At 53.3% G+C, this 17,425-nt stretch overlaps 7 protein-coding genes across 7 annotated transcripts; 3 read left to right on the top strand and 4 right to left on the bottom strand.

Moving 5' to 3' along the window:
• Positions 1-316: 316 nt before the first annotated feature.
• Positions 317-2,680, bottom strand: BU24DRAFT_415823 (uncharacterized protein; the record flags this gene model as incomplete). The annotated part of the gene is made up of 8 exons (XM_033526325.1): positions 317-742; positions 830-1,573; positions 1,668-1,761; positions 1,808-1,849; positions 1,899-1,986; positions 2,038-2,185; positions 2,233-2,508; positions 2,558-2,680. 8 exons carry the CDS (start codon positions 2,678-2,680, stop codon positions 317-319), a joined length of 1,941 nt encoding a protein of 646 aa, XP_033376804.1.
• A 1,819-nt stretch (positions 2,681-4,499) lies between these two features.
• On the top strand, positions 4,500-6,116 carry BU24DRAFT_328513 (uncharacterized protein; the record flags this gene model as incomplete). Its single annotated transcript, XM_033523006.1, has 1 exon — positions 4,500-6,116. A coding segment is annotated over one exon (1,617 nt), but the record flags the coding sequence as incomplete, so codon positions are not given.
• An 839-nt stretch (positions 6,117-6,955) lies between these two features.
• On the bottom strand, positions 6,956-8,954 carry BU24DRAFT_468880 (endosomal integral membrane protein; the record flags this gene model as incomplete). The annotated part of the gene is made up of 2 exons (XM_033532559.1): positions 6,956-7,023; positions 7,082-8,954. 2 exons carry the CDS (start codon positions 8,952-8,954, stop codon positions 6,956-6,958), a joined length of 1,941 nt encoding a protein of 646 aa, XP_033376802.1.
• An 847-nt stretch (positions 8,955-9,801) lies between these two features.
• Positions 9,802-11,125, bottom strand: BU24DRAFT_97115 (EF-hand). Its single transcript, XM_033534850.1, has 3 exons — positions 10,430-11,125; positions 10,084-10,379; positions 9,802-10,013 (listed from the first exon to the last, which is right to left on the bottom strand). Exons 1-3 carry the CDS (start codon positions 10,833-10,835, stop codon positions 9,834-9,836), a joined length of 882 nt encoding a protein of 293 aa, XP_033376801.1. The 5' UTR covers positions 10,836-11,125; the 3' UTR covers positions 9,802-9,833.
• Positions 11,126-12,431: 1,306 nt separating this feature from the next.
• BU24DRAFT_429313 (uncharacterized protein) lies at positions 12,432-13,264 on the top strand (the record flags this gene model as incomplete). The annotated part of the gene is made up of 2 exons (XM_033529708.1): positions 12,432-12,956; positions 13,020-13,264. Coding segments are annotated over exons 1-2 (497 nt in total), but the record flags the coding sequence as incomplete, so codon positions are not given.
• Positions 13,265-13,767: 503 nt separating this feature from the next.
• BU24DRAFT_97049 (uncharacterized protein) lies at positions 13,768-15,180 on the top strand. The gene is made up of 2 exons (XM_033534849.1): positions 13,768-14,161; positions 14,262-15,180. The coding sequence occupies exons 1-2, from the start codon at positions 14,014-14,016 to the stop codon at positions 15,038-15,040; spliced, it is 927 nt and encodes a 308-aa protein (XP_033376799.1). The 5' UTR covers positions 13,768-14,013; the 3' UTR covers positions 15,041-15,180.
• Positions 15,181-15,474: 294 nt separating this feature from the next.
• BU24DRAFT_403058 (uncharacterized protein) lies at positions 15,475-17,423 on the bottom strand (the record flags this gene model as incomplete). The annotated part of the gene is made up of 1 exon (XM_033525554.1): positions 15,475-17,423. The coding sequence occupies exon 1, from the start codon at positions 17,203-17,205 to the stop codon at positions 15,475-15,477; it is 1,731 nt and encodes a 576-aa protein (XP_033376798.1). The 5' UTR covers positions 17,206-17,423.
• Between the last annotated feature and the right edge of the window lie 2 nt (positions 17,424-17,425).

The raw sequence follows: 17,425 nt of genomic DNA, 5'->3' as shown, positions 1-17,425 counted from the left end.
AACAATAAAACTTCCTAGCATTCCACAACACATAAAAGCAAATGTGCTTGTCACCTTTTGGAGATAGTGTCACGAGAATTCATGTGAAGTAAATGTTTGATTCTGATTTGTTATAGAATGCCTTTCGGCACAGCGGAACCGTTAGGCGATTCCTCGATTTGAGCATAATATACACGTGAATTGACAAGTTCCAGTTTTGTAGAAGTATGCAATTCGGCGTAAATGCATGAGAGCGGACTGAGATGACGTCTCGAATCGGATGCAAGTTCCCGGAAAATCTGACCCAAAACTATGTCAAGCCTAGGCCAAGTCATGACTACAAGACGACCCCCTTCGCGATCACCAAAGCTTTCTGCAGGCGATCGTACTTGATCTGGAGTTCGTTCCTTCTGGTCGACGTAGAGAAGTTCTCAGCCGCAAGGTATGCTAATTCGTCGTCCTGAAGATCGCCAATCATCTCGGGAGAAAACCATCTTACCGATCCGTTAGGGCCCAGAATGATTCTTTCGGTGATCTGGATTACCACGTTGTCCACGAACCGCTTCAAGGCTACTTTGTAGTAGGCCTTCAAGGTATCATGAATGTCGTTGACCGCCTGATCTTCATTGCTGAGATGCACGCCATTCACCGCCCCCTGGAGATCAAAATACTGGCCACTAGAGACACCAGCATTCTTCAGTCTAGCTATCATCCGTTCTTCGCGAATAGCAGAAAGTGTGTCGGCAAAGTAGTGGTTTACAGTCTAGAGGATGCCACCCCTTTCATCGGCCAAGATCGCAAGGAGCTGGTTTTGGGCCTCGGAAAATGACTTTTCATGCGCTCGGCCCACTTTCGCTTTCACCTTGTCTCTCAGTTCATGGTCCGAGATCCTTCTTTCAAGCACATCGTCATTGAACTCCCGAATAATGGTGCCAGCTTCCCGCATGTAACGATTTGCGAGACGCACCCATGGCAAAGATTGCTGACGGAACATATTCTCGACGACTTTTGGGTTGATAGTTCCAGGTAGCTCTGTGCCTCGGGATTCCTTGTAAAGCCCGCGAATCCAGTGTAAGATATCCTCTTGGGGGCCCATCCGGCGGAACTCATTATCAAGAGCTCCACCCACATCTTTGAATATCTTCGCATGTCCTGAGCGCGCCATGATAATTGCGAACTCATCATTGAGATTTCGTATGCGCATGCGCAGCTTCAAGGGGTTGTCTTTACCAAGATCTGAGTCGTAGTTTCCGTTCAGACCGTTATTGACATCTTGTTGATAGACGCTCGCCAAACGCATCAGGCAACGCCTCTGGTCGGTGCTGGTCTGGCGCGACGGTCCAAGAAGCTCAAGCTCCATGAGAGTGCTTGCTGAAAGTTTCACGATGTCCTTGACGACGTCCGGAAATTCGCTACCAGCGTGGCTGTAGAGGAGTCTTCCGAGAAAGCCCTTGAGCGCGTTCACTCCTGTCCGGGCCGCTTTCAGGTCTTTCCATGGCGCGACAGTCGAGAAGAAAAGCTTCTCTCGCTTGTGTCGTTCTGTGATAGAGACACCTTCGGCAATGTCTTGTGTGGATCGATTCTTTACGGCAAACTAGCCATGCTTCAGCCGTTCAACTTCGTTCTCGGCAATGCAAAGGACCTTTCTGTGTCAGCTATGTATTTCCCTTCCTTCAGTGCACACGTACAGCTTGTTCATCTCCAGCTTGCACTGCATCACATTTTGTGATGATGCCGACGGTACGCTTTCCGTCTGGATCAGCGGCGCGTGCCATGGAGAAGCTTGATCAAGTCAGCGATGCATCAACTAGTCGGGGTTAATACTCACACTTCTTGGTTAGCAAGATTAGTACAAGCGTTCATAACCGCTCTTCGATAGAGTTAGCCAAGATTCAATTTCAAATATGAGTGTAACCTACAGAATGATGGTCCTTGGGTCCGTGATGTAATTTTCGATGAGCCTTCGAATTACAGCGCGATCCTCCTCCGTCTGGTACTTGGTTGGATCTTTTCTATGTAAGCAAAGATTACCACGTAGCGAACTAAATTGTTGCTTACTATGGAAAAGCCCTGGAACATCGACGAAACTTAAATGGTGCTGGTCAGGGCCTGCCAGTTCGATTTTGAGAACATCGTCTGAAAATCTCTTGTCTACATCCTCAAGGTCTTTGGCGCTTGAAGCTGGTAGTCGCATACATTCGGCAGCCTAGGTTTGTGAGCAAATTCCCAAACATTTCTTCAACCATCACTCACCTCTGCAATAATCTTCTGAAACATTTCACTGCCAAAGTCCCCAACGGCGAGTGTTCGTTGGAAGTTGCGCAAACCATCTAGAGCTTCTTCATTCGCCTGCGCGGCGGGACCGGCAATGATCGAAATCTTCACTTGTGCCTCATCTGAGGGTGCTCGGCGTAAGACAATCTGCGTCGCGAAGCGGGTGCAAAGATCGCTCGCGACTGGGAACGACAGCCCCGTTAGCCCCTCCAAGAGTGACGACTTCCCACTTGACTGGTCGCCCACAACAACGAGCTGCCGGAATTGTTAAGTGATATCTTAGACTTTCGTACCGGGCACTTACCTGAGGCAACGAAACGCTCTCGCTAATGCCTAGTTCTCGGATTTTGTCAATGATACCGAGAATGCGGAGACGTTTCTCGTTATCAAAATCACCAACTACGGCGAGTGGGATTGCCTTTGTCATGATCCCAGATGGAGAACGATTTCGAGAACGTGATTGAGTCTGAGAGTATGTAATGAGATGGTTGGGCGCAAAGCTTCGTAGCTGTGTTTCGTGTTGTAGATTGGGTGACGAAAGCAGACTATATAGGTACCGTGAGTGAGAGCAACCGTTCGCGAGAGCAACCGTGAGTGAGAGGAAGCTTTAGCGAAAGCAACCGTGAGTGAGAGGAAGCTTTAGCGAAAGCAACCGTGAGTGAGAGGAAGCTTTAGCGAAAGCAACCGTGAGTGAGAGGAAGCTTTAGCGAAAGCAACCGTGAGTGAGAGGAAGCTTTAGCGAAAGCAACCGTGAGTGAGAGGAAGCTTTAATGAGAGGAGATGCTGGCGAGAGGAAGCGTTGGTGAGAAGAAGCGTTAGTGAGAAGAAGCGTTGGTGAGAAGAGGCATTAGTGAAAAGAAGCGTTAGTGAGAAGAAATATTAGTGAGAAGAAGCGCTGGTGAGAGAAAGCGCTGGTGAGAGGAAGCGTTGGTGGGAGGAAGCGCTGGTGACAGAAACGTTGGTGGGAGTAACTGTTAGTGATAGCAACTGGTATTTGGTCTTATAACCCTTTCTGCAATTAATCCGACTGCTCGTAAGTCATCATTTACTCGAATTAAGGGTAATGCTTCAGAGCAACCGTGATACAAACATGCTGCCCGCACTTAGCTACAGTCACTCTAATCAAAACAGTGGGAAGTGCACATGTCTTCAGCGAAGATAAAATTCATATATTTGCCCCTCTTCAAACTCTTCTAGCGAGCACAGTGTGCCTGCATGTAGTCCAACCGCGAAAGGGCTCTATAGAAAATTGGGTTGATGTGCAGCCGAGACGCGCACGATTTGTCTCCAAGCTGCTTACTCTCGATGTATAACAGCACAGCGAATGTTCCGGGATCAGCATTTGATACATCGTTGTTAGAAAGCACAATCTCATGGAATCTTAACAGTTATGGGATTTATGTATGTGACCCTTGGTCCTTTGGTCATCCTCAAGCTTTTGGAGCAAGAGATTCAATTCTTCTCCGCAAACCCCTCTAGGCATTGAGATGGTTCTTCTAATGAGAACGTTACACAAAGATAAGTGGAAATACACATTATTAAAATAGTGTACGATGTCAACACATGAGAACGTGCAGAGATGACGTCTGGATTCGGATGCAGAATCCGGGGATATTGACGGCTATCCATTGGCGGATCTTCGACCACGTGACCGGATCAATTCCGCTATCGACTTAGCAGATTCCCCATTTTACGCACTTGGACCCTTCCTCTACCGCCATCCTCATTGTTGCACTTCAGGTCCACAATTGCTCGAACATGCGGATATCTGCGTCCATTGCGCCTGCGGCCTGCAAGCCTGGATCGAAGCCTTGAGCAACCAATCCTGTTGCGCGCTGGTACAGCTACAGCTGTCGGACTGGGAGACCGTCTCCACACATTTGCGCCAAGAGATATAGCTTCAAGAGTCACAGGACATCATGGCCAACAACGCCAGCAATCCCAGCGGATCCATTCAGAACCGGCCATATCGGTCGCATCGCGTCCCTGCGTGTACTCGGTGTCGGTCACGCAAGATCCGCTGCCACATCGACATCCCGGGAGAACCATGCCTTTCATGTAGGGAGCGCCGTTTGAAGTGCCAGTACGTCGACTCTCCCAAAGGCAACTCGCCGACCGAGGAGAATGGCGAGTCCAGACAGCAACTCAAGAGACGACGCTCCGGAAATGACGAACCTGAGATCGAGCGGCGGCCTGTCCCGAATCCAGTGCTACACAAGCACTCCACCCATCCATCAGCATCCATTCTTTTAGCACCTCACCTGGCCGACGACATAGATGTGGTCCAGAGACACATCTCGAAATTCCGGACCTCAGAGCCAGACGAGTCGCAAACGTACAAGACTCTGCTACACGACTCGAAGAACCCCATCGTCTACCTCTCTGTCCCCCGTTACCGGATCGGTTTGCGACCGGAGATTGGCCCGGGCAAAGAGCAGCTCGAAATCATCGAACAGATCATGGGACCGTTCAAGCGGGAAGTCATCGAGCTCTACTTCAACCACATCCACCACAATTTCCCGATCCTGGACGACGAGACGTGCCACACGATCCGGCACGGCCCCATCGAGACGGTGCCGCGGAACCTCCTCTGCGTCATCTACGCCAACTCGGCACCCAACTGGCGCAAGTCGGAGACGCTGAAGATGCACGCCCGGCCCGACTTCTACTACATCTGGAACAAGGCCATCTCCGCGGTGCTGGAGGACTTCCTGAGCCCTAGCCTGGCGACCATCTCCGCAGCCCTGCTCGACCAAGCCGGCCGCCCCAGCGTCTCCATCATGGGCAACATCACCCTCTGCGGGCGCAACATCTCGCTCGCCCAGAGCTTCGGCCTGCACCGCGACCCCACCAAGTGGGAGATCTCCGAGAACGAGAAATCCACCCGCGTCCGGCTCTGGTGGGGCGTCCTGATCGTCGACTACTGGAACAGCATGGCGTACGGCGCGCCTCCCCACGTCCGCAAGGGCGAATACGACGTCCCCTTACCCACCGTCGAATCCCTCCTCTCGCCCAAAGCAACCCCCTTCCAGAAATGCGCCACCAACTGCTTCGTGCACCTCTGCTCCATGTCCCTCGTCCTCGGCGACCTCCTCTCCCTCGTCTACCGCATCGGGCGCGACCCCGTCGAACTCTCCCGCAAAGTCGAAACCCTCCGTGCCACCATCAACACGCTCGAGACCCAACTGCCCGAATGGCGCGCCTCCCCCAACGCAACCGGCGTCTCGAACCTCTGGTTCTGCTTCCTCAGCATGCGGGTGCTCCTCTCGCGCGTCGGGATCCGCGCCGCCGTGATGCTCGACGACACCTCCCTCGAAGCGACCCGCCTCGACGAACTCCGCGTCTCCTCCTCGGCGGTCCTCGACTTCCTCCTCCACCTCCGCGACGCCCAGTTCCAGGACTTCTGGCTCCCGCACGCGGCCCACCTGCTCGTCCTCGCCGTCAACGTCTCCCTGCGCTGCGCCGTCGACACAAACGACCTCGCGTTCCGCAACACGAGCATCCGCCGCCTCGAGCGCGTCATGGTGCACATCCAGGACGCGCACGACAACTACGACTGGGACATCGCCAAGCACTGCCTCGAGCGGTGCTCCGAGCTCGTGGCTAAGATCTCGCGGCTCGTGGCGAGGGAGGGGGGTGGTGCCCATGCGCCTGTGCAGGTGGAGGCGGATGCTGCTATTGCTGCGCCGGATGTTGACGTCGGTGGGGGTGGTGGTGATGCGACGACGGCGACGGCTATGGGAAGTGGGGGGTTCGACGACTCCGCGTTCTTGCTGTCCGACGTGCTGGATCCGAATGCGTTTGATTTCTCGTGGGAGGCGCTGTGGGAGACGCCGTCGGGGATACCGAATTTCACGATTTGAATTGAATTGGAAAGATGGGATCTATTGTTATCACGAAGGGTATGGTAATGTAATCGGGAGGGCTGTAGATAGGATAGGACGATACGGAAGACATCGCACCAGGAAAGAGAAGGAGACATTACATACAGTCCCTCTCTCTCTCGATAGAACGACGTAAATGAGAACCTCGAAATTGAGAAAAAGTAACCCTTTCAACCGCCCTCTTTGTATCTCGTGATAACTTTTTAAATTTAAGCTTGGAAAAACCTAAAACCTTAAAACTTGACTATTGTGACTCAGTGAGACTAGGAGGATGTGGGACTGGACTGGCCATACTTCATTGTCTATTGCTTTCTTGCGTGTGGTTTTATGCGTTTTTTTATGTCATTGACTTCATGTTATTTTCCTTCTTCATTTGATTGGGGAGGGGAGGGGAGGGGATGGTTTTGGGAGTTAATGATATATTTCTATCCATCTTTTTTTTCTCTCTTTTATTCGTCGTTTAGAAAACTTAGAGAAGTTCAGACTTGGGCCTCGAGACTTAAAAGTTCAGACCTCCCTGCTTGGAAACGTTTGGAAGCGTAGTAGTCGTCCGAGACAAGCTGAACACCCCATCGTAGCAGCAGCAACAGGCATAGGGAAAGGGAAAGGGGAATAATTGATCTCTCTCTCTCTCTAATAGATATACGCTCGCTTGCCGTGAAAGAAAAATGATGTAAATTGTAAAAGATTTTCTCATTTCGTTTCAAAAGATTTCCCAGAAAGTTATCCCGCAAATATTCGTTTCGCTTTTTCTTCTTTCCATTCAGGGTTCGGAGACGGGGAGGAGGGGAAAATGGAGAGGGTAAGGGAGAGCTCGATCAATCCACCTTGATGGATCGGTAGATCTTGATGACGAACATCCAGCTTGCGAAGAATCCGATAGTGCCTGTGCAAAGTAGAGGTTAGCGTGATTCGTGGTACAAGTGAGGATAGAGACGACTTACCAGTAAGAACGAAGAACAACAAACTCAATAACAAACTATAACCCAGATACAGAACGCCCGAAGTCCAGCTGCCGAAGCTCACGTCCTTGGCCCAGTACAGCAAGGCACTGGCGAACACGTAGAAGGCGCTGGCACCCGCGGTGAAGAAGCTGCGCCACTGCCAGTGGTAGTTCTCAGCGCAGAGCAGGAAGTAGATCATCAGGACGGTGACGGCGGCGCTGGTCATGATCATAAGCCCGTAGCAGATGAACAGGAAGCCAAACATGTAGTACACCTTCGAGAACCAGATTGACTTGAGGATGAAGTACAACTCGACGAAGATGGCTCCGAATGGGAGCACTCCGGCGAGCGCCATCGATGGGAATGGGCGTAGGTAGCCGACTGCGGGAGGGATCTGGCGCGGGATCTGGTTCGTCCGAGTTGGTGCTTCAATCACGGGCTGCTTGAATCCGAACCAGGAACCTGCCAGACTGAGCGGCACGCTGATGACGAACCAGATGATGACTAGGATCAACATCGTGGTGAACGGAACAGCTCCGGATGCGCCACGGCCCCAGACGAACAGATTCAGCAAGAAGAAGGTCGCGAAGACGATGACGGGGAGGGCGAACGGAGTGTAGAAGAAGCAGAGCTTCCAGGATTCACCGTTGAAGAACTTGTAGACGCGGGACGAGACGTAACCGCCGATGAAGCCGAACAGGGTGTAGAACACGATCACAACAGTGCCCAGGGCTCCACGGTTGCTGGGCGAGAGGAAGCCGAGGAGGGCGAATGCGATGGTCAGACCCGCCATCATGAACAGCTGTGCGCCGTTGCCAATCAGGACGGAAAGGAGAAGAGGGTTCTTTGGGGTACGGAAGACGTCACCATGGACGAGCTTCCAGCCCGAATCCTCCTGAATGTCGTCGCCAGCGCCGCCGGTCTCGCCGAAATCGTCCAGGGCAAGCTGGTCGAGACGGTTGTACCGTGCAATGTCCTTCTTCAGCGTGCGCACGAGAATAGTGCTCACCATTCCGATCAGGAAGACCACAATGACGGCAGAGTTGACGAGCGAGAACCAATGGATCTTGGGGTCATAGACATGCAGATATTTGTCCCATCGGGTTGCAAAAGGCGTGGAGTTCTCCCGCCAATAGACGCTGTAGGTGAACGTAACCTTGGTCTCCGCATTCTCATCCAGTGCTACGGCCGCAGCGGTGTCGCCGCATTCCGCTCGTCCTTCCTCGATGAATCGCGATTCCTTCAAGGAGAACGGCACGACCAAGACGCCGACTACACGGAATTGGTCAGGGCCAGCCTTGTGGAAATCGACGTAAATGTCGTAGTGGTTATTGAAGTTTGGCTCCTCGCCGTCGACCGTTCCCAATGCGAAGCCGGGGCTGTAGAATGGTTCGTCCGAATCCTTCTCCACGAAGACTTGCGCCGCCGGCAGTCCGTCCACCAGCCAATTGAGGTCGTAGCCCTGGTAGATTCTCTGATTAACAAAGACGGCGTCTTGCGGCGAGAAGGTCTCCTCGGGACACAAAGCCTTGCACGTCTCGTTTATACCCATCCTGAGATCGAAGGGACTCGTCTGTATCCGATCGCCGAAGAGGATGCTGCCAAGGCTCTCCCTAATGTATTGCGGTCCATCTTTCGGTTTGCAGAAGTGGAACGGGGGGTGGTAGTAATCGAACGAAAACACGGAGCGAAGCTTGGGATCGTTTTGCGAGTCCGCGGGAGTGAGATGGTTCACATGCAAAGGCACCGCGTCACCATTTTTATACGAAGTCGGCGCAACGCCTGGGAAGTAGAAGGCAGATGCCGGGCTGGGAACGATTGCCAGTAGAGAGGCGAGGATTGCACCGGAGGTGGATATGTCGATTCGCCGCATGATGTGGCGTGGAGCGTAGAGCTAATGGTCGGAGGTAGAGGTAGGTGGATCAAGTAGAAAGTGCTGCAGCAAGGTGTACATTGTCAGCCCAGGCTCCCACTGCAGGAACCAAGCAGGGAGCTTACCTACGAGTACTTGGAGCCCTGCTGGGCGTTGGGGAAGAAGCTTATCGGATTTTTATGGAAGAGACCATGCAGATGGAATGTGGAAGATGTTGATGGCAGGGTGTATTCTTGTTCCAGCAAGAGAGTCGAGGTGGCGGGCGATGACGAAGTGTTGGTGCTGTTTGGAGTGGAAGTGTTTAAGGTTAAGGTTGAATGAATTAAAGTCCAAGTTGCCTCTTCCGCCTCGCGTCCATCCTCTGCTCTTACGTCTTTCGGAGGTTACGGCGCCAAGCCACGCTTAACCACAACAAGACTTGCCGCGAAAGCAACAACCAAAACAGGTGATTAAACGAAAGGATTATCTGCGCAATAGAAGGCGGAGTAGAATGATGGCATGTGTAATTAGAATAGAGAGAAATTTTACGGACGTATCCGAGAAGAGGCATAGCTCTCTTTTCTGTATACATGGGTTTACGAGCCTATTAGGCACTACCAATGTTCAATTACACGAACATCAAATACACACGAAACCGCAACATCAATACTTCAGTCGTTTGTGATACTCTTGATATTCATTTCATTGCCCCGCGTCTCTTTATTTACACCATACCATGGATATGCCGTGAGCGCCGAAGCGAAATCGGACCAGACCTCCCCGCGGACATGCGGCCTGCGTACATGCCAAAGAAAAACCAATCCATGCGCTGTTGATATCAAAGAATCCAGAGAACACCGACCAAAGTACAAGACGAGCCATGAGCAACGCAGTCCTCCCTCATACCAGACCGTCGTACAGCGACAGTGCCGACACAATGGTTTCGTCGCGCTTGGAGCCCTCCTTGAACTCGGCCATGTCCAGACTGCCGTTCTCGTCCTTGTCCATCATCCTGAAGATCTTGCGCACGCGCTTCTCGGGCGTATCCTCGTCTTCTGGGAGCTTGACCATGGAGCCGACCTAGTTAGTAGAATATGTCAATACGGGCACGTGGGATGGCAGATCTAAGTAATATCGAAGCACCACCTACCATCTTGTAGATAGCCTCCACGATGGCGAGCATCTCCTCGTAGCTGATCTTGCCGTCACCGTCTATGTCGTAAAGTTGGAACGCCCAGTCGAGCTTGTCCTCCATCTTTCCTCGGCTGGTGACGCTGAGAGCGCAGATGAACTCCTTAAAGTCTATCGTGCCTGACTTGTCGGCGTCAAAGACATTGAACACGTAATCTGCGAATGACGACGGATCTCCAAACGGAAAGAATTGCTTGTAAATCTTCTGGAACTCCTCCTTGGTGAGCATGCCAGATGGGCAGTCCTTCAAGAAACCTGGTCCGGTTAGCGTCCAGCCAATCTGCTGTCTCCCTTCCCAGCCGCACCTTTATACCATTGCTGCAGCTCCTTCTTGTCGAAGTGGGTCGCTTTCTGGAGGTCGGCTAGCTCCTGCTGGGAGAGCTTGCTCTGGCTGTGGTAAGTTATGGTCAGCGAGTGATTCTTCATAGTGAGCAGCTCCACGGGGCAACGCGTAGAGAGCTCGGTATGGAGGTTGGAAACGCCGTTGGCTAGGGCGACAGTGCGGGAAGCCTGGTAGTGGTGGTACTCGGGATCACAATGGTTGGGGATCGGAGCGTTGTGCCGGCGCGCAAAGTTGAGGGGAGGGTGTTCGTGGGCCAGCAAAGGTACTACACGAGTGCCGAGTGGGATGTGAGGATAGGTATGGCTGTTGTCTCCGTTGCTGCTGTTCCTACGGCACCACTCCTGGCTGTCGCATTCTCCGGTCTGCATTCTGGCGCATGGTTCTCCAACGAGAAGTGACAGTGTAGGTGTTGCTGTTGTTGTTGTTGTTGTGTTGTTGCGTTGTTGTGGGTGAGAATCAACGTCGCGCAGTTGGTATCGTAAAGTTTGTTTGTGGTGCAGCGAGGGGAACCTAGCGATGACGCAACGCGGTTTTCGAACAGCGCAGACAGGAAGATGTAATTCGGAGCGTGGTCGCGGTCCTCGATTGAACGTGCAAAGTATAAAAAAAGGCCAGCAACCTGGGTGGAGTCGTCCAAGGCTGAATGGAGGGTCGAAAGTGAAGGACGTCGAGGTTTGGTGGGTGGCGGCTACGCACGGCGGGGTCGCGACGAGGGAAAGAACGAAGTGAGTGAGAAGAGAAAAAGATTGGACTTACGATTTACCCATGGTGCAAGCAGGCGGAGAATGCTCAAGACAACGAGGGCTGAGTTATTTGAAAGTGAGGGGGCGGGCGGGTTTGTAGGTGAGCAGGTGAGAATGTGAGTGAAAGTTAGTGAGAGTGAAGGTGAAGGTGAAGGTGAAGGTGAAGGCGAAAGTGGAGGAGAGTGAACGAGGTAGGCGGGAGAGTTTAAGGTGAGTTTAAGGTGGGATGGATGGCTGAGAGGGTCGAGGGTCGAGGGTCGAGGCGGAGGGCGGGCTGGCTAGCTGGCGGGCGGGCGTAGGTGTGATGGGTGATGGGTGATGGGGTACGCAAGCGCGCTTCGTGGGGTGTGCGCGTGTGTGCAAAAAGATAAATGGGGATGAAGATGAAGATGAAGATGAAGATGAAGGTGAAGGTGAAGGTGAAGGTGAAGGTGAAGGTGAAGGTGAAGGTGAAGATGTGAAGAGAAAAGAGAGAGAAAAGGTTCAGGAAGTTGGATGGGAAAAGAAGTGCTCGTAATGGTAAGAGTTGGAGAAAGAGGCGTTCCCCAGGAGAGTAAGAGGAGGAGGAGGAGGAGGAGGAATAGAGAGAGGGAGTTCCTCGTAGGTTCGGTTCTCCCGGTCTGGATGGGTACGAGGTTCATGCTGCCTGCAGGTGGGAGAGGCAAGACACAGACGAAGCAAACACCGAAACAGGCAAAGGCAAAGGCAAAGACAGGTCACAGATCGCCCATCGCAAACAGTCCTTCTATTCAGTCCAAGTATACTTTATTTCATTTCTGTCCAGTCCAGTTCAAGTCCTCCAGTCCCTTCAGTTCAAGTTCAGGTCAGGTTCGTTTAGAGTTTCATAAGGGGTGGGTGGTGGTACACTCGTATCGTACTCGTACGTATCGTACCATCGCATATCGTATCTCCTGGTACTGGTACTCGAGACTGTCACGGTAACTTGGTACCATTACAGGTACCAGTACTGGATGGTACTGTGTGTACACAAGTCCCGCGCATAATAAGAGCGGGAATTGTAAATATTGGTCAAGGGAATGGGACGGGAATGGGAAAAATCGGAAATGGAAGGTCAAGGAATCACAAGCAAAGGGACAAGTCTTGTTGATTCCCCCAGCTTCTTCTTCTTCTTCTCCGTCTCTACACAGCAATATTGCCACTAATCCTCACAGCTAAGGGAATATTTCCTCTTCAACCAAGGCTCAAGCATTCACCTCTCAAGACTTTTTTGAGGCGCAGTCAGTCCCGATGTCGACCAGCCAAGAGACCAGACAAGGCAACGATGCGGTATATATTTTATTTCGTTCCGCGGTTCTGCCCCATAATCCAAGTACCGGGATTCAAGAATTAAATCAAGAGTACGGAGTACAGACAAGACAGTGGGAAGGTGAGCTGTTGAAATCTTGTCTATCCTACTTCGACGTGACATGCATGATTGCTGTTTGCTTTTTGATACTCCCCAAACTCTGTTACATGTCAGATACGGGTCGGACGAGTTTCAGGTAGCAAGCCAGCCGCTGGTTTACCAATCCCCGTCCATTACCAAACATCGCCATCGCTCATCGCCGTTACCGTCGCCTCCTCCGTCGCCATTCGGTCGGTCCCCAGGCACCTTCGCGGTTAGTAACTTAGCATCAACAACGTCAAAAGTCCCCGTTGTATTCGGTCCGGCATCTGAAATATCTTTCCGCTTCTTCTTGGTATCCTATCCACTCTTCCAGCACAAGACGCGTTTGCCCAGTTGCAGTGTTAGCAGCAGCAGTAGTACCTCGTGGCAGGAATAAATAGCAGATCTACCTACGAGTTTAGTAATTGACGGTGTCGGGAGTTGCCAAATCGTCATCAGTTCGTCCCGCGTTAATGGCGGATCTAGGTCCTTCGACTTCAGCTCCAGCTGCTCAGCCCAGTTCGACCGACCCGGCCATCCAACCAACCAACCCGCCAGCTGGCCAGCCCATGCCTCGTCCATCTCCACTACTACTGGTAAGTAAATGGGGGTGTTGACGATGCTGATGCGTATTCGAGCAGCATCTTTCGCCACTAGCTACGAGTACTTGTTCAATGCGTGATTGCGCACAGTACGAGTAAGTACCTCAGGCTGTCGTCATCGGCTATAAATAATCGGAGATACCTAGCTGTAATTGGGTATTGCAGATGGATAAATACCCAAGAATAGTTACAATAAGTCCCATCAACACTTTAAGTTCCCTTTTCCTCACACCAACGCGCTGTCTCTCTGCAGACAGTAGAGACATTCAACGCGGATAGACAATTAAATGTGATGCATGCAGTTGGTAGGGTACAACAAACGACTATTACTCAGAGAAGAATGGGATTGTTTCTTTGTTAATAAACAACAACTCCGTCATTTGTTTGGCATCTAGTCCCTCGTGGTACCTGAGAGTTGAACCCTTCACTATAGTTCAGGAGTGCCCTTAGGATATTTAGTTGAACCCTTGATTATGATCAGGAGCACCTACAATAGTAATACGGAGTACCTACGAGGTACTTGGTGAGTAGTTGAACCATTATTGGTCGCATTCGAGGGTCTGGGGACGGGACCGGCGGGGTGGAAAGACGATTCACTAGCAGACTGGCCTGATCACGTGCGCTCCCTCTTAACGAGGAACGAGTCCGAGACAGCTCCTCCGACCTCCAAGCTTCTACCAACCCAACAACAAAGCGTGGAACACAAACAAAAGAAACACCAGTCACCGTATAACCGTTCTCTTCGGTGGCATTGTTCTCCCCCTCATCCCCGTGGAGTGTCCACCAGAAACCAACCACCACACACACGCCCGCCATGGACGCCGTCCTACAGTCTCACTTCGCTCGCGTCGAGTCCGCATTGAGCACCCTCGTCGAATCCATAGCCACCTATAATCCCTCCACGCAGGCCGCCCTGGACCTCGTCGCCGCCGATGACGACCTCAGCGAAGGACTAGATCAACGTACGTCCACCCTCAATTAAAAAAAACCCCCATACCTTCACTTCACATGAAGCAATCCACCATCCACACATGAAAACCCCAAGCTCATCCGCCCATCCAGTATCCCACCACCAAGCCAACCACGCCCGCATCCTCGCCCTGCGCGCCGAAGCCGAAGCCCTAGAAGCGCAAGTCAAGTCCTCCGTCTCCACGCTCGCCGACCTCCGCCGCGAGCTCTACAAGACCCCGGCGACCGCCTTCCCGGACGACTCGCGGCCCGTCCCCGTCGACGAGCTGCTCGCGTACGCCAGGAAGATCGCGAGCTACACCGTGCCGCCGACGTACCGCGAATTGGCGCCCCCGAAGGCGGCGGGCGAGGAGGAGCAGGCTGGCGCGGCCAATGGCGTCGTGGGGACGCCGGCTGGAGCTGCTGCTGCAGGCACCGTCGCGACGACTTCGGCGGATCCGAGTAGTAAGGACCCCGCTGATGGCGACAACGCGGCGTTGAAGGAGGTCACGGAGGAGCAGGCGGAGTGGATCAAGAAGCTCCAGGAGTCCGGTTCGACGTGGACGCCGTATCCTCACAACACCAAGATCTGGGGCGGCAACCTCATGGCGATCCAGCGACATCTGTTGGACTTCAAGAAGGATCCGTGGAAGGAATCTGTGGAGATTGATGGGGATGTAGAGGCGGATGCGAACGCTCGCGACCGGGACGCTGGCGAGGCATCGATCAAGGCAGACCAGTCTTCTGGGCCGAAGAGAGAGGAGAGTGCTGATTCACATCCCGCGCCGCAGCGGAAGGAGAGCGTCGTCGTGGTTGGGGCGAAGCCTCCGCCGGTGGAAGAGAAGCCGCGGCAGCAGTTCAATCTCTTCGACGACTTCGAGGACGACGATTGAGGGACTGCTGGTATCATTATCAGACGAGAGACGTCTTGGAAGAAGCTACATGCAAGCAGTCGCAGTTTAGATACCCATCCCTTTCTGTTCATCTTTTGCATAGATCGAAATTCACCCCCTCTCTGACCTAGTTGAATATCTAGAAGAACAGGGCAAGTAATCCAGCAACGTAAAGTAAAAACCACATTACCAAACACAGCCAGCCAACTTTGAATCATGAAAGAAAACTGGAAATCTTGTGAGAACACAGTGATATTTATGCTGAAAACATTGTGATACATGTGTTCGGCAGTCAATCGATCGATCATGCGTCGGAATATACCTACTGTACATGCAAATGTATATACAACTTCCCTCAACCCACCACCACCACCACCACATCACCACCATCACAACCACGGGTATCTATCTACCTCATCCACCGTCCATCCCCCCTACTCCCCCGCCGGCCTCGCCCCCGCCAACCTCACAACCCCCCCACCACCGCCCTCCACCGCGCCCTCCAACCTCCACCCCACGACCTCCCTCCCCTCCTCCCTCCTCCTCACCACCTCCCACACCACCGGAAACCCCGCCTTCAACGGCCCGCCGCCCCGCCTCGCCCCCGTGATCGCAAACTTCCTCGTCCGCTGGCTCACGAAGCCCTGCAGGAACCCCTGGAGAATCAGGCTCGAGACGATGGATTCTATCGTCATGATGCTGTAGTCCGTGGTGCGGATGTACGGGGTCAGGGGGGTGGTGTCGTCTTCGACGGGATCCACGCCGTCGAAGTCAGGGTCGATGTACCCGAGCGAGGCCGGGGGCGTGGAGGTATCGGCCAGCGCGAAACTGATGTGGCGTTTCCCTGGGACGGAGTCCGCCTGGGATAAGGAAGCCGAGAGGGTGAGGGCGCGGCGCTCGAGGGAGAGGAAGGCGGCGAGGAGGGCGGAGAGGTCGATTGTCGGGGCGGAGCGCGAGGATGTCCCGACTTGTTGGCCGGTGAGGAGGAAGACGCGGCGGATGAGGGAGCGCCACACGAAGACTTCGCAGTAGTTGCCGAGTTGGTAGAAGATGCGGTGGCGGATGAAGAACGGGGTGGAGGGGTGGGAGAGGGAGAGGGAGGTGATGCGTCGGAAGGATTCGAGGTCCCCGCGTCGGATGGCGCGGGCGAGGGGTTCGAAGTGCGTGCGGAGGTTTTTGGCTTCCGGGCGGTGGTAGAGGGAGGAGTGGGGGAGGCGGCCGAGGAGAAGGTTGGAGGCGATGAGGTAGATGAGGAGGAGCCGGGATTGCGGGAGGCAGCTGGGGTCCGAGGGGCATTCGTCGTGGGCTTTTTGGAGACAGAGCTGCGCGGCGAAGAAGTCGGTTGTTGCGAATTTGAAGCGGCCGAGGTAGTAAAGGTAGGTGACGCGCTCGGAGGCTGGGTAGATGGCCAGCGGAGGGGAGGAGTTGTGGATGTTGGAGAAGAAGGTTTGGCAGTTCTCGAGCTTCTCGCACTGGAACAGGATCTTGAGGCAGATGTTGGCCATCCTGTAGATGCCGACCTTCTTGCCGTCTGGCCGGCCGTCTTTGATCCCCCGCGGCGCTGTGTTTCGGTCGTTGAGGCAGGTGATGAAGGCGTGGCGGAGGATGTTGGCCGCCTTTTCTGGTAGTGACTCTCTTCGCCCTTCTTCCGTCACCGTCTCCGCGATGAGGTGTTGGATGAGCTCAGGCTGCCGGTCAAGGCCTATCGCGACGCGGGAGAAGACCTTGGCGTAGCTGATGACGGTCGGTAGGATGAGAATTCCCTTGGTCGAGTGCTGGAGCGCGCTGTTCGCCTTCTGCTGGAGGTCGCTGAGCCGCTCGTACGTCTCCAGTAGGTTTTCGACGTTGACGTCGCGGATGAAGCACATCCACGAGACGATGAATGTGACCATCGCACTCCAATTCGGCACCGGTCGGCCCTCCTCGTCCTCGCTCTCGCCCGTCTCGGGGACAGCATTGCGTACGACGCGTTCGAGCTGTTCCTCTGCGCGCTGGTCGTCCTTGGGGTATTTGGATTGCAGCGACGATATCAGCTGTTGGTAGATGGGTCCGAACGGAGGTTCCAGTTGGAGAATGGAGAGTAGCTGTGCGCCATCCTGAGCCTGCAGGGCGTTGTTCACTTCATTGCAGAATTGCGTCTCTATGCCGGAGTTGAATGGCGCCATCGTGTAGAAGCTCTTGTATGAGGCTGTCCTCCTCTTCAGAGCATAAGCTTAAGTTTAAGCTTGCTTCCACCACCTCCGTGGTCAACCCCGTGACTATCTCTTTCAATTGATCGGGGACTCCAAAACGTATGGCCCCTGAATTATTCTGTTATAAACCTGCAGCGAGTTCCATCTGCACAACGCTTTGGTGTTTGCGGATGAATCAATGAATGGAAAATAG

This window comes from Aaosphaeria arxii, assembly GCF_010015735.1.
Source record: "Aaosphaeria arxii CBS 175.79 unplaced genomic scaffold BU24scaffold_18, whole genome shotgun sequence".
NCBI classification, from domain to species: Eukaryota; Fungi; Ascomycota; class Dothideomycetes; order Pleosporales; genus Aaosphaeria; species Aaosphaeria arxii.
This window is presented reverse-complemented; position numbering and strand designations above follow the sequence as displayed.